This window comes from Chiloscyllium punctatum, chromosome 4, assembly GCF_047496795.1.
Source record: "Chiloscyllium punctatum isolate Juve2018m chromosome 4, sChiPun1.3, whole genome shotgun sequence".
NCBI lineage: Eukaryota > Metazoa > Chordata > Chondrichthyes > Orectolobiformes > Hemiscylliidae > Chiloscyllium > Chiloscyllium punctatum.
In genome coordinates, this window is record NC_092742.1 from 32,343,975 (window position 1) to 32,358,369 (window position 14,395).

Sequence of the window (14,395 nt, forward strand, 5' to 3'; positions counted from 1 at the left end):
ACCACACAGTCAAGTGGATTTTTCAGTGAACAGAAGTATGAAGGAACACATATGAGGAAGATAGGTTTGCCAGCTTGCAATGCTGTAAAGTAAAAAGTAATTCTTGCCTCCTGCACAGACAGCTTTTCAGCAAAGGTTGAAAAGCTTACGTGGAATTGAATAGTTCCAAAACTCTGCCAAGAAAGCAATGCCTTTCTTACATAAATGATTACAGCTGTTACACTTCAGGACCCCAGGGGAGTATTGACATGGTGCATATGCAGTGGAGGTGTCAAGGAAGTTGAAACTTTGAATGGGCTGGTCTAAACTGTATATGATCCTCTGCAACTGTCTCTGAGCTCAGTGTTAGAGACTTGGATTTACTATGTGACACTTACCCCTGCAATTGCTACATTGCTCGATTGCTGGCGTGCCTCAGTGATTACGAGTGTAACTTGAACATGCTCCTTGTTCATATGTGTGTAAGAGTAGGCCACTCTGCCCTTTTGAGCCTGCTCTGACATTTAACAAGATTGGGCAGATCTGATTTTAACCTGAACTATACTTTTCTGCGTACCTCGATAATCTTCCCTCCCTTGGTAACTGAGAATCTATCTCCCTCTAAGGTAAAAACATTTAAATATTCTGCATCCACTCTTTTTGAGGAAGAGAATTACCAAGACTCACAACCCTCTGAGAGAATATTTCTTTCCTCATTTCTGTCTTAAATAGGTGACCCCTTAGTTTGAAACATAAGAATTAGGGGCGTTCAGCCTGTCAATTCTGCTGCTGCTTCATTTGATATGATCATGGCTGATCTCATCTCAGTCTCAACTCCACTCTCCTGCCTGCTCTCCATTACCCTTCACTCCATTTCAAATACTGTTTATATTTACTCAAAGTCCCAGCATTCATCACACCCCCAGGGGTAATGAATTGCACAGATTTATGACTCTTTGAGAGAAGCAATTTCTCCTTGTCTCATGTTTTAAATTTATTATCACTTACCGTAAAACCATGATCTCTCGTTCTTGATTGCTGCAGATGAGAAAACATCTTTTCTATATCTACTTGGTCAATTCCTTTTAGCATCTTAGATCCTTCATTAGATCTACTCTCATTTTTTTCACCTCCAGAGGGTATAGCCCTAAATTGCTCCATCTCTCTTCATATAAGATAGACCCCTCATCACTGGAATCTCTGAACTCTCATTCTAGGGTCTCTAATAAGAGGAAACAGCCTTTACACATCCACCCAGTCGACTTACCTCAGGATCTCACATGTTTGAATTCAGTCACATCTGACTCTTCTAAACTGCAGAAGATACAGGATTTGCCTTTCTTCATAAGGCAATCTGCCAGGTAATTGACCAGTAAAACATCTCTGAACTGCTTCCAACACATCAACAAGAGAGAACAGATAGACTGGGGTTGTTTTTCTGCGGCTTGAGACTTGAGGTGGGGTATGAAATTATGAGGGGCATAGACAGGGTCGTCAGGAAGGCCCTTCTTCACTTGGTGGAGGGATCAATTACTGGGCAGCACAGATTTACTGTAAGGGACAGGAGGGGATCTGAGAAAAATGCATTTAGATGTGTATTTGTTCTGTAAAGTTATGCACTTTGCGTGGAAGGATAGAGGCATAGACTATTTTAGAGATGGGGAAAGGCTTCAGAAATCTGAAGCACAAAGGGTCTTAAGATTCCTTGTTCAAGATTCTCTTAAGGATAACATGTAGGCTCAGTTGACGGTTAGGAAGGCAAATGTAATGTTGGCATTCATTTCAAGACGGATAGAATACAAGAGAAGGAACGTACTGCTGAGGGTCTATAAGGCTCTGGTCAGACCGCATTTGGAATATTGTGAGCAGTTTTGGGTCCGGTATCTAAGGAAGAATGTGCTGATGTTGGAGGAGATCCAGAGGAGGTTCACAAGAGTGATCCTAATAATGACGGCTTGTCATATGAGGAGTGGTTCTGGTGGATCTGTATTCAGTGGAGTTTAGAAGGAGGAAGAGGAACCTCATTGAAATTTACAGAATACTGAGAAGGTTGGATAGAGTGGTTATGGAGAAGATGTTTCTACTAGTAGGAGAGACTAGAACCCAAGGGCACAGCTTCAGAGTGAAGGGATGACGCTTTAGACTGAGATGAGGAGAATTTCTTTTCAGCCAGAGCGTGGTGACTTTGTGAAATTCATTGCTGCAGAAGGCTGTGGAGTCCAAGTTATTGAGGATATTGAAGAATGATAGGTAGGTCCTTGATTAGTAAGGGGATCTAGAGTTATAGGGAGAAGGCAGGAGAATGACGTTGAGAAACATAGAAGCTACAATCGTATGGTAGAGCAATTTTGATGGTCTGAATGGCCTAATTTTGTTTCCTTCTTTTATGGTCTATGGTAATGCCAATGCTATGGGCCAAGTGCTGGACATTGGGACTAGAACAGTGAGGTGGTTGATTTTGACCAGTGCAGGTTTGATGGGCTGAAGGGTCATTTTCCATGCTGGAGATCATTATGACTCTATGACATCCTTCCGTACAGTAACTAGTGCTATGCACGTTATTCCAGATGTGATCTCAAAATGCCCAACATACATGAAGCATAACCTCCTGACTCTTGCCTCAATTCCCCTTGTAATAAAACACATCACTCAATTAACTTTCCTGATTTCTTTCTGCACCTGCACACTTACCTTCTGCGATTCACGCACCAGAACATGCAGATCCCTCTGTATCTCAGAACTCTGCAACCTCTACTTTGATAATATGCTTTGTTTTCATTCTATCTGTAAAAACTTCCCATTTTCCCACATTATACTCTATTTGCCAGGTCTTTGCCCACTCACTTAATTAATCTATATCCCTTTGTAGGTTCCATGTGTCCTCTTTGCAATTCTGTTTCCTACTTGGTGTCTTCGGCGAATGTAGCAATGTTAACTTCAGTCCCTTCATCAAAGTCTTTTATATAAATTGAAAAGAGTTGAGGCCCCAATATAATTCTCATAACTCGTGATGCCCAGCCAGTCTGAGAAAGATCCATTGCCCAATCTCCCACATCCCACATATAGCCTCCTACAACCTCAATCAGGCCCCCAAACAGATCACACTCCTGATGCAACTACTTAACCCATTGATCCTTCCTGACCTAACTACCTAACATCTGAATCCCTCTCAAACTGATGGCCCATCAATCAGAGTCCCCAACAGCTATCCAACTCCACCCCCTCACCACCCCCTACCATATTCCCTAATGCGATTAACCCACAACCCCTTACTTAACATCCGCCATTGAGACCCCTCCAAACAACAACCTGCTGCAAACTCCTGACATGATTGTTCACCCCTGGGCATGACTGGCAACACCCTTCTGACATCTTTGAACTCTTTCCTGAATGCCAGAGCTGACGTGGTAATTAGAAGGGGTATGCCCTGTGTGCTCCTCCTCTTCACTATCCTTGCCCATGATAGCTGCATGGAAGCATCAATGCTACAGGTGAGACTGGAAAACCCAGCTGGATGCAAACGGAGCCTTCACAATTCGAGGCCCTGAACTGCTGCTGACTGGCAGATTAGGAGCAGCCAGATCTCACATTAAAATCATAACGTTCTGCAGTTACAGTTGATTGAATCTGCCTGTGGAGTAAAGGCCTAGTTCAGTCTGGAGGCTGGTAGCCAGCATAGACTAGGTTGCAAGAAGTGTTATTCTATTTTCTAATTTCAAATTTATTTCTATGATCTCTAAAGCTGGACTTTTAATTTTTTTAATTTTTCTATTCTTTTCCCAAAAAGGTTGGACTGAAGAATCTGTACCTAGGTACCTTATACCAAAGGTGGCACTGTGAATGGCAACTTATAAACTTTTCGTTGTGCTCATGTGAGTACATGTGATAATAAAATTAATTAAATTCAATTCAATTCAAACACTCAAATTTTCCACATTGAGACTTCAATTGTTTCTTCAATAAATCTGCTGTTCATTATTTATAATAAGCAGGATATGACATGTAAATACATCCCTTGGATCGAATAAATGATGTGCAGGATGCAACTGTTTAGATATAATTGTGAGGCAGACTTAGGCCACAAATCACTGTGTGTCGCACTCAAGTCGTTTCCCCTCCTCAGCAGAAATCTTTCCATTTAAAGATCATCTGGGGATGATTTAACTACAGCGCATAACGTTAACATTTTTTTACGCTCATGCAGCACAGATTGGATTCAGCTATTGTCCCTGCCAACTTATTCAAGTTGTTTCTCGATTCTGACATTTGCCGTCTATCAAAGCTCTCCTCAGTGAGGGGGAAATGAGATAATAAAATAACGGTAAGCCCATCTAACCTTGAAATGGGTCGGATTGAAAGCAGAGGGAAAGCTTCCTGCCAAAGTCAGGGTTGATTCTGAAGACTATCATTAAGATCACTCAAATGGGGGATTTCCTGTGTGGATCTTAAAGATCAATGGGTCTATCCACTACACTGCTTATTTGTCTCTGCTAATTACTAGCAATTTAGAGTTCCTCCACTTAGTCAACCGCCGTCCTTCAGTTCTCCACAAAAGCTGTCAAGATTATAACTGGACAAGATGGACAATTACTAGGTTGAAATGAGGTAGGTCACTGTGAGGTTTCTGCGAAGATTAGAAGAATAGAAAACCCTATTGTCCACATCCATGACTGTATATTTGACATCTTAGTATTCCATTACAGCATCCATAAAATGTGCAGGATTACTTACACGGAGAATTGTATTTTCCCCTAGAGATGGGGAAACAGTATCCTATCTGATTAGAACATCTAAACTGTGTCATTAAAAAAGTTGTTTTGTCTCTTCATTTTGGTTTTTGAACTGAGTTACTAATCATTTTAAATGCTTGCATCCTGAAATATCAATATAGTAAATTTTCACAAAAATATCTTTATTTCTTACAGTGAAACCTTAAAATTGCTTTGAAAAGTAACACTATAAACTATGTTGTGAATTGTGTGGTTATCCTCCATTTCATAGGATATGACACACGTGGCCATAAATACTGTGCCCACAGGAAACCTCTTGATGTAATCAACTGGTTTGATTTCTGCTTCAAAAATTGAGTTCAGCCCTTTGAGAGTTTAATCTGAGCTCACAACTGGGTTGGCAGACTCTGCTTTGTCTTGTGATTAAACTGAACTCTTGCCCAAATTTCCAGCAGTGTTTCATTACTGTACATGGAGTTATAACTTGCAGATGTATGCAAGGCAGATAAATGTGTTCAGATTTAACTTTATGAGGCCTGGATCTGATGAAGAGATTTTCCTGCTCTCAGGAATGTTCAGTGCTCCAGCGCAGAGAGAATGGAGAGGAGAACCATTGTGTCAGTTCTCTACATACGGTGCACTATCCTTGGATGCCTGGCGCTCCCCCATGTAGGTTAAAGGGGACTGACAGGAGCCAAAGTAGGTCACTCAGTCATCTGAGCCTGCATCGTTACTTGATAAAGCCAGACCTGATTAGATCTTAATCTTAACTCCATATTCCTGCCTACCCCGGTAATCTTTCACCCCTCTATTTATTAAGAAACTGTCTACCTTTGCTATAAAAATATTCAACAATTTTGCCTCCACTGCCTCTTGAAGAAGAGAGTTACAAAGACTCAGAACCCTCTGTGGGAAATAAATCTCCTTATTTCTGTCTTTAATGGGCAACGCCCAAATTTTTAAATAATGACTCCTTGTTCTAGATTCTCCCATCAAGGGAAACATTGTTTCCACACCTACCCTGTCAAGTCTCCTCATGATCTTGAACTTTTTAATCGACTCCTGAATTCCTGCAGATGTAACCATAGCCAGTCCAGCCTTTCCTTAAAAGATGTAAATGCAAGTCAATGACCACCTCCAATAAGAGACAATCTAACCACCCCTCTTGACAGTCAATGGTGTTACCATCACTGAATTCCTCAGGATCAACATTCTGTGGTTACCACTAACCAGATACTCAACTGGACCTACCACATAAACACAGTGGCTACAACAATAGGTCAGATGCCCGAAATATTGTGGCAAGTAAATCACCCCCGGACTCTCCAATGCCTGTCCATAATTTAAAAGGCACGAGTTAAGAATGTATTGGAATACTCCCCAGTTGCCCGGATGGATTTAGCTCCAACAACATTCAAGAATCTTGACACCATCCAGGACAAAGCAGCTTGCCTGATTCGCACTGCATCCACTCCCTCCACCATCAATGCTCAATAGCAGCAATATGTGCCTACAAAATGCATTGCAGAAATTCACTACAGATCCTCAGACAGCACCTTTCAAACCCACAACCACTTACATCTAGAAGAACAAGGGCAGCAGACACATGGGAACATGACCATCTTCAAATTCCCCTCCAAGCCACTCACCATCCTGACTTGGAAATATATTGCCGTTCCTTCACTGTCACTGGATCAAAATCCTAGAATTCCCTCCCTATCTGCAATCAGTGTGGATCAACCTACAGCATATGTTGTGGTTCAAGAAAGCAGCTCAGGGACAGCTAGGGATGGGGAATAAATGCTGGCCAGCCAGCAATGCCCATGTCCCATGAATGAATAAAAGAAACACCCTATTCCCCAAGTCAAAGTAAACATTCTCTAAACTGCCTCAATGTGCTCATGAGCTTACTTAAAAAGGGAGACCAATACTGTGCACTGTACTGCAGATATGGTTTCAACAATGCCATGGATAACTGAAAAGTTATCTGCACATATGTGAATTCAATTTCTTCCCATGAAAAATAGCATTCTACTTCATTTCTGAATTACATGCTGCGCTTGCATTACTGACCCTTTGTGATACGTGCATGAGGTCAGACAGATCCCTTGGCATCTCAGAGCTCTGCAATCTTCCCTATTTAGATAATAGGCACTAAAATAGTTTTTCGATGTTAAGTCCAAGCGGTTTTGAGTTTTCTGGGCAGATTTCTGCCATGAGGCCATATTGTGGCATTACTCAGTCTTCAGAGCCTGCATCGTTATTTGACACAGCCTAATTTTTAAACAATGACTCCTTGTTCCAGATTCTCCCATCAAGGGAAACATTGTTTCCACACCTACCCTGTTAAGTCTCCTTATGATCTTGAACTTTTCAATTGACTCCTACAGAAGCAAACCTAGCCGTTAACAACCTCCCCTGCCCCATCTCTCACACACTGTTCTGGTTCCATCTCAGAACCCGCTATTCCCACAGCAACTCACCACTCAGTGGACATCCGCCTAAAGACCCTTGCACCTGATGCTCAATATGCCGTGCATCTGGATGAGCACTGGCATTCTGAAACTATCCCCGCCCAGTCATGGCTGCTTATGGAAGACAACAGCAAAGGGGAAGATGGTACTATGACTGGGACCTGATGTCATAGTTAAGGGGTAGTGCAAAGGGAGTTGTTCTCATTTTCTCAAGGGAAGAGCAGAGGAACACCTGAACCTGGCAGCCTGGTCACCAGCCAGGTCAGTGCTATCTCCAGTATACGGAGGAATGTCCTGTACTGCCAAACAATAGGCTGTGCCAAGTTAAGCACCAAGTTCTTCTCTGCTACCTCACACTCACTCCATCTCTGCTACTGCACCCAGCTGCCAACAAGACTCGGGCTCTTCCAATCTCTGTGTCCTGCAACATCACCTTTTACCAGCTCTCACCCATCCCTTGACCTCCCCCGTCACTAACTCTGGTATGGATTTTTCACTGTCTCCACACCCCCCTTAGAAAACCTCACCATTTTTCCACTGCCTGTGCCTATAGATACAGGTGTACTACCCGCCCTCATCTCGCTCAACTCCTTCTTTCTCTCCTTACATTAGAAGGCAGTCTGTAACAGGACACAGTGAGTATGCAAGGGCAGAGGGGTGTATGAAATCAGGCTCCTCACCCCATGTGTGGAGAGAATCCTGGCCCCCCACATGAGGAGCTCCAGAACCACTCCCATGGGGATGCTGGAACATCCATGACCTGTCATCTCAGGATGACTCCTCATCGCTCTGCAAGTTTCACATCCCCACTACTGTCACTGTTATTCACTGCACATCACTTCTCACCACTGGCTGTGACGATTTCTCTCTCCTTCTCCTTTGGTGCCACGAGCACATCCAACCTCATGGACAATGATCTGCCATCAACGAAATATTTTAAAGCACTGGCAAATGAAATTGCCCTTGGGGAAGTGCCGACAAGGTGGATTAAGCTCTACCACCAGTGGTGACGGGATAATAGGAAGGTTGGTGAGTTTGATTGGTTGATTTGTGATGCAGAATGATGCCAACAGCGCAGGTTCATTTCCTGTACCTTCCTGACCCTGCTGGAGTATGGACAACCCTCAGGTTAAACTCAACAGTTGTCAAATCTCTCCAAAGAGAGTGCAGTGCTCTGGGACAATGGCAAATCCACTTACAGGATAACGTACTCTACACTCTTCATGATCTTAGATATATTCGACTTGTGATTCCTTCTACTTATAGATTTACCAGGCTTCTGTTATAACACTGACCTGCATGGATGACCTGGATGTTTGTTTCATGTTCAGAGTTCGTCTTCTGTGCCATTGGTGGATTGAGTCCTGGATCTCGTGACTAAGTTGGCGAGTGACAGTGTGTTTGTCATAGTGTTTGATATGTTCTAGGGCGCCATAGGTAGTTGTTAAGTAATAATAACCTGAAACAGAACAAAGTCCATTAACTCACAACAATATTTAGCTATATTAAAGGACGATTTATTGCTGGATAGGATAATTGTATTATTTTTCATTATGTTATTTAACATGCGTGTTAACTACATTTAAAGCATATAGCTGTGAAAACTATCCATCATTTTAAATCAATAGTAGCACAAGTCCATTAATTTCATTACTGCTCTTTGGTTGAATGAACTCTTTCACTCTAGCTACTTAAGTAAGTTATATATATATTACATATCTATGTTTACAGTCGTCTGTCTCGATTTAAAATTCTAAGGAATACCAAACATATTATTCTTTGAATCTAATTGAAGTTTCATTTTATGTCCAGTTAAAAATCTATTCTTGAATCCTTGTTCCTTCAACTACTGTGTTACCATCTTATTTATCTCTTAACCAAAGCTCTGTATCCATGTTTGTTTTTTGGCTGTCACTCTGGCTGAACTAGCCACTGCATGACTTCAGTGGGCTCTTCTACCTAATGCTAAAAGCAAAACCCCACAGCACATCCATCGCCAAGACCAGTTACTCCATCTCAGGAGTTTGTTCAGCTTTCTTGTCCACATCCTTGTCTTCCATAGCTCTGGCTCAGTTGGTAGGACTCTATTCCCTGATATTCTCATTTCAAGTCTCATTTGAGGATTTGAGCTTAAAAACCATGCTTTAACCCCAGTGTAGTGTTAAAAGAGTAATGCCCTGCTGAAGGTTCCTTCTTTTGGATGGGATGTTAAACTTCTGCTTGGATGTAAAAGATTTCATCGCATAATTGTGAAGAGGAATGGGGGACCTATCTCCTGTACCCTGATCATTTTTTGTGGGAATATACTTTGCACAAATTGACTGCTGCATTACAACAGTAACTGCACTTCAAAAGTACATCATTGGAGGTATTTTGAGACATCTGGCTACAGCAAGAAGTATTGTATAAATGCAAATCTTTCTTTTGGCTCTTGTTGTTCTCTCCTACCCTTTTCAACTCTGCAACTAACCAGTATTAGGACTGGAGATTCGTGAATCTGTAAAATGGTGAAGGACATACAACATCTGTCAACTCGAAGGGTGACTAGTTCCATAAACATAGCTGAATTTGCCAAATAGATACAGCTGAGTGGAATGATTTTTCGATTAGAAATGGAAACATTGTTGTTTCTTGTTTAATTTGGCAAAAAATTATATTAACTGCTATAACTGGCTGCATGTTATAAATATTGACCTTTAACATGATGTTGCAATTGGAAGTTTTAAGTTTTCCACCCTATAATTCTCACTTCTAATACCAATTGCTTTTTTTCTTTATTTGTTGATGGGATGTGGTGTCGCTTGCTGGGTCAGCGTTGCCCGTTCCTAATTGTCCTTGAACCAATTGGCTTGCGAGGTCATTTCAGAGGGCCACGTGGTCATATCTGCCATAGTTCGATTCAAACCTATATCCCCAGAACATTACCCTAAGGTTCTGGATTACTCGTCCAGTGAGATTATGACTAGGGCACGCCTTCTCCATATCTGTCCACTCTCATTGTTGATGGCAAGAAATGAAAATACTAAAAACCAGACTTAATATTATGGAAGGAAAACAAATATTTTTTGCATTTCCAAATGGCAAAATCTGAAAGAGTAGTGAATTGTGAACAGAATCACGATAGACTTCAAGACGGCGTTGACAGGTTGGTGGAATGGATGATATTTAATGAAGCGAAGTGATTTTTCTTGGTAGTAAGCACGAGGTGAGGTAATGTAAAACAATCAGTAAAATAATCTAAAGCAGAGGCAGGAACAAAGAAACCTGGGGATATATGTGCAGAAGTTGTTGAAAGTGGCCAGGCAAGTTGAGAAAGTGGTTAACATTGCATTAGGCATTCTGTAGAAGCATAAAGGATAAAAACAAGTATAGTGAACTTCTAAAATCATCTGACCTTTCCTACAACTCTGGGCACCACATTAGAGGAAGGGGGTGAAGGTTGTAGGGAGGGCACAAAAAGATTTCTGGGAATAGGTTCAAGATGAGGAGTTTTAGTGACATGGATGGATTGGAGAAGCTAAGTTGATTGCCTTAGAGAAGTGATGCTTGAACGGAGATTTGATAGAGGTCTTAAAGTCATGAGATGACTAGCTACAGTAAATAGAGAGGTGCTGGTCCCATTAGTGCAGGTGGGTTGGACTCAAATCGCTGACATAAGGAGTTTGACTAAAGCACCATGGATGGCATGAAGTAAAATGCAGTGTACGGTTATGAACTAAACGCATTGCCTGAAAGTGTGGTACAGGCAGATTCAACAATAATTTTCTAAAAGCACCTAAATGGAGATAGAAAACACAGGACTATTGGTGGGGGAGTGGGACTGTCTAAGTTATTTTTGCAGAGAACTGTAACCATTTTCTGATAAATGTACAATTTTATTCACTGTGTTTCTTTTTCAAATTGCACGTAAAAACTAGGAAAAGGTAATCAAAATCTAATGCCATCCAAATTCAATTCCAATGTAGCCAATTATTGCCCTATCACTCTACTCGGAATCATCAGTAAAGTGATGAAAGGTGTCACCAACAGTGCTATCAAACGGTCCCTGCTCAGCAATAACCTGCTCAGAGATGCCCAGTTTGGGTTCCACCTGGGCTACTCAGCTCATTACAGCCTTGGCTCAAGCATGGACAAAAGAGTTCATCTCCACAGGTAAGCTGTGAGTGACTGCCCTTGACATCAAGGCAGCATTCAACTAGTTGTGGCATGGAGGAGCCCGAACAATACCAGGGTCAATGAGAATAAGAGGGGGAGCTCTCTGCTGGTTGAAGTCACACCTTCACAAAGCAAGATGATGTGGTTGTTCATCTTAGCTCCAGGACATCTCTGCAGGAGTTCCTCAGGATAGTGTCCTTGGCCCAACAATCTTCAAATGCTTCATCAATGACCTTTCCTCCATTACAAGGTCAAGAGTGAGTCTGTTTTCTGATGTTTGCATAAGATTCAGTACCATTTGCAACTCCTCCAATTTTGAAGCAATCCATGGTCAACTGAAACAAGACCTGGACGATATTGAGTTTGGGCTGACAACTGGCAAGTGACAGGCATTGACCATCTCCAACAAGAGAGAATTTAACCATCACTGCTTGGCATTTAATGGCATTAAGATCACTGAAACCCCAATTATCAACATCCTGGGTGTTACCATGGACATTAAATCTGAACTAGAGCTGTCATATAAATACTGTGGCTATGACAACAGGTCAGACAGAGGCTGTGAATCCTGCAGTGTGTAACTCACCATCTGGCTCCCCTAACCCTGTCCACATCTTCAAGGCGTATGTCATGAATGTAATGCAATATTTCCCACTTGTCTGTATGGGTGTAACTCCAACAACACACAAGATGATTGACACTGCTCAGGATAATCCCACTTGACTGGCACCACATTCACAAATATCCACCTCCTCCACTGCTGATGCTTAGTAGCAGCAAGTACTATCTATAAACTGGACTGGAGGATTTCACCAAGTCTCCTTAGACAGCACCTTCTAAATCCACGACCTCAACCATCGTGAAGGACAAATACAGTGAATACATGAGAATGCCACCATTTACAACTTCCCCTCCAGACCACACTCCATCCTGACTTGGAAATATATTGCCATTCTTGCAGTGTCACTGGGTCAAAATCCTGGAACTCCCTCCATTCCTAACACCGCCTTGACTCGAAACAGATCAAGAAGATGAATCACCACCACCAAGAAATGAGCAAATGTGGACAGGCAGCAACTGCCAGTCTTGTGTGTGCCTACACCAAGATGACTTCAAGAAAGGCAGTTAGTTCACCACTAACTTTCTCCATGGCAGTTAGCAATAGGCACTAAATACAGGCCCAGCCGTCAAAGCCCATCTCACCTGAATGAATAACAAAAAAGTATTTGTGTTATGAAGTCAAATTTAAAGTAAAGAAAGAATGAAGTCAATTTATTTAACATGTGTTCCTCACTAATCCCCATCAGGGAGTATAGTTGGCACGCCATACTGCACTTTAAAAGAGAGCAACGTTACCTTCTCCTAAGTGTAATGAAGGATCCAGCAGCTCCATCATATATTCCACATCCAGAAGCAATGACGTCAGGTTACTCCTTGCCAGCACGTACATTAACACAGGGAGGAAATCGTCAGCACCATGTGGCTTTGCTAAAACAGAAGGAGATTTGGAAAGTGAATTAGCATCTTCCGTTAGTTCACAGAACTGTCAACAGATCGCTGCAATGAAAGAGCAATGTTCAAAGAAAATGATATGTTTCGAAAGCATTGCACTGCTTTTGAATTTATTTTATGTGCACGTTTGTATGTGTAAACAGACCTTCAGGAATTATCGCAGATAAAAATCCCCAGCATGCTGCCTATTACAGAATATGCTTGAATTTGATTTTCAATTTGCTGGCATTCTTCTCAAATTAAAATCTGCCATTGGTGACACGCTAAAAACACATTCTTCAAACAATCTGAAGATGCCAATAAAATGCAAAACTTGAAGTATGTCAATAAAGATGCAATTTATGTTAAATATTATCAGCATAAATCAACTGTCTTATTCACCAAAGCTAGCTTCTAGGCAACACTGAGGAAGCTAATCTGTATGTATTACCATAAACAGGTCGTTCTGCAATAATGTAGCAGTTCTGTTCCCCTGCAACCTCGCAGTACTGAGAATCACACTATGGAAAACACGCTATACCCATTCGGCAGAAAGTTTGTGTTATGCAAACAAATTTGATAATTGATCAATCGCATTGTAGCCAAGTCGCACTGTCGGAACGCGCATTATAGCAGAACAACTTGTGCTTAACAATTTATTTTTATTACAAAATCTCATGTTAATGCTCATTAAATGTTATGGCCTTTCCTTAAATTCTTTCTTGAACACATTACTGTATAGGGTTTGTGATTGCAAATGGCACTGCTTCAAAGATGGGCCACGGGAGTGAATGTCAATAGATCCATTAACTGTGGGGGCATCTCTCAGCCAAACCTGAACCTGTCCTTACCAACTTTCCTCCATGTGATATCTCCATTGTTAGAAACGAAAATCGCTTCTTAATAATCGCTCTAGACAAATTCAGGAAAACAAAGTTTTATTAGCAAGTCTGCAGAGTCGGGCAGCCTTCTGAGTAAAAGGCGCGCTGAGGCTTACAAAGTTTCTCATTATATACAGTACAAATCCCTCCCCTCCTTGGCTCTAACAAGCCATGAGGTTCACATTCTTAAAAACATCATTATTCTTCGATTTACACCCTTATCACAAAGTCTGCAACAAATGCCTCCAGACCCTCCCCTCCCTGGCTCTAACGAGCCATGAGGTTCACATTCTTAAAAACATCATTATTCTTTGATTTGCACCCTTATCACAAAGTCTTCAGAGTCTCCAAAGTTGTTTCTCTCACCCTGCAGTATTATCAGTCAAGGACTCATCCTTCCCTGCCTGTGTTAATGGTTTCATCAATCAAGGGCCTGTTTGTTTTTACTCTGCTCACAAATTGTCAGCATTCTGCACAATTTAAACTATTCTACTTTGAGTATACAAAATGTTTTAGAAAAGAAACAAAAGTTTTGTCTTTTATTATAGATCAGTCTGTGGTCCAGGCACATCTTAAAGTTTAAACCGAAATTACCTCTCACAATTCCACCCTTTTCTTTTTTTTTAAGATGTGCCTGACCAAGATAGCCCCCCCTCCTCAAGGGCCCGGGAAATCCCTGGTCTTT

General features: G+C 41.6%; 1 protein-coding gene across 3 annotated transcripts in view; it reads right to left on the bottom strand.

Moving 5' to 3' along the window:
• Nucleotides 1-14,395, bottom strand: part of rin3 (Ras and Rab interactor 3) — a 140,298-nt gene that overhangs the window by 19,872 nt on the left and 106,031 nt on the right. For 2 of the 3 annotated variants that reach the window (XM_072568326.1, XM_072568324.1), the window contains exons 8-9: nucleotides 12,695-12,826; nucleotides 8,479-8,642 (exon numbers count right to left, since the gene is read on the bottom strand). In XM_072568326.1, the coding sequence (XP_072424427.1) occupies nucleotides 8,479-8,642; nucleotides 12,695-12,826 (296 nt within the window). Of the gene's footprint in view, nucleotides 1-5,551; nucleotides 5,813-8,478; nucleotides 8,643-12,694; nucleotides 12,827-14,395 lie in introns of those variants that run through there. The other variant, XM_072568325.1, reaches the window with a different exon arrangement.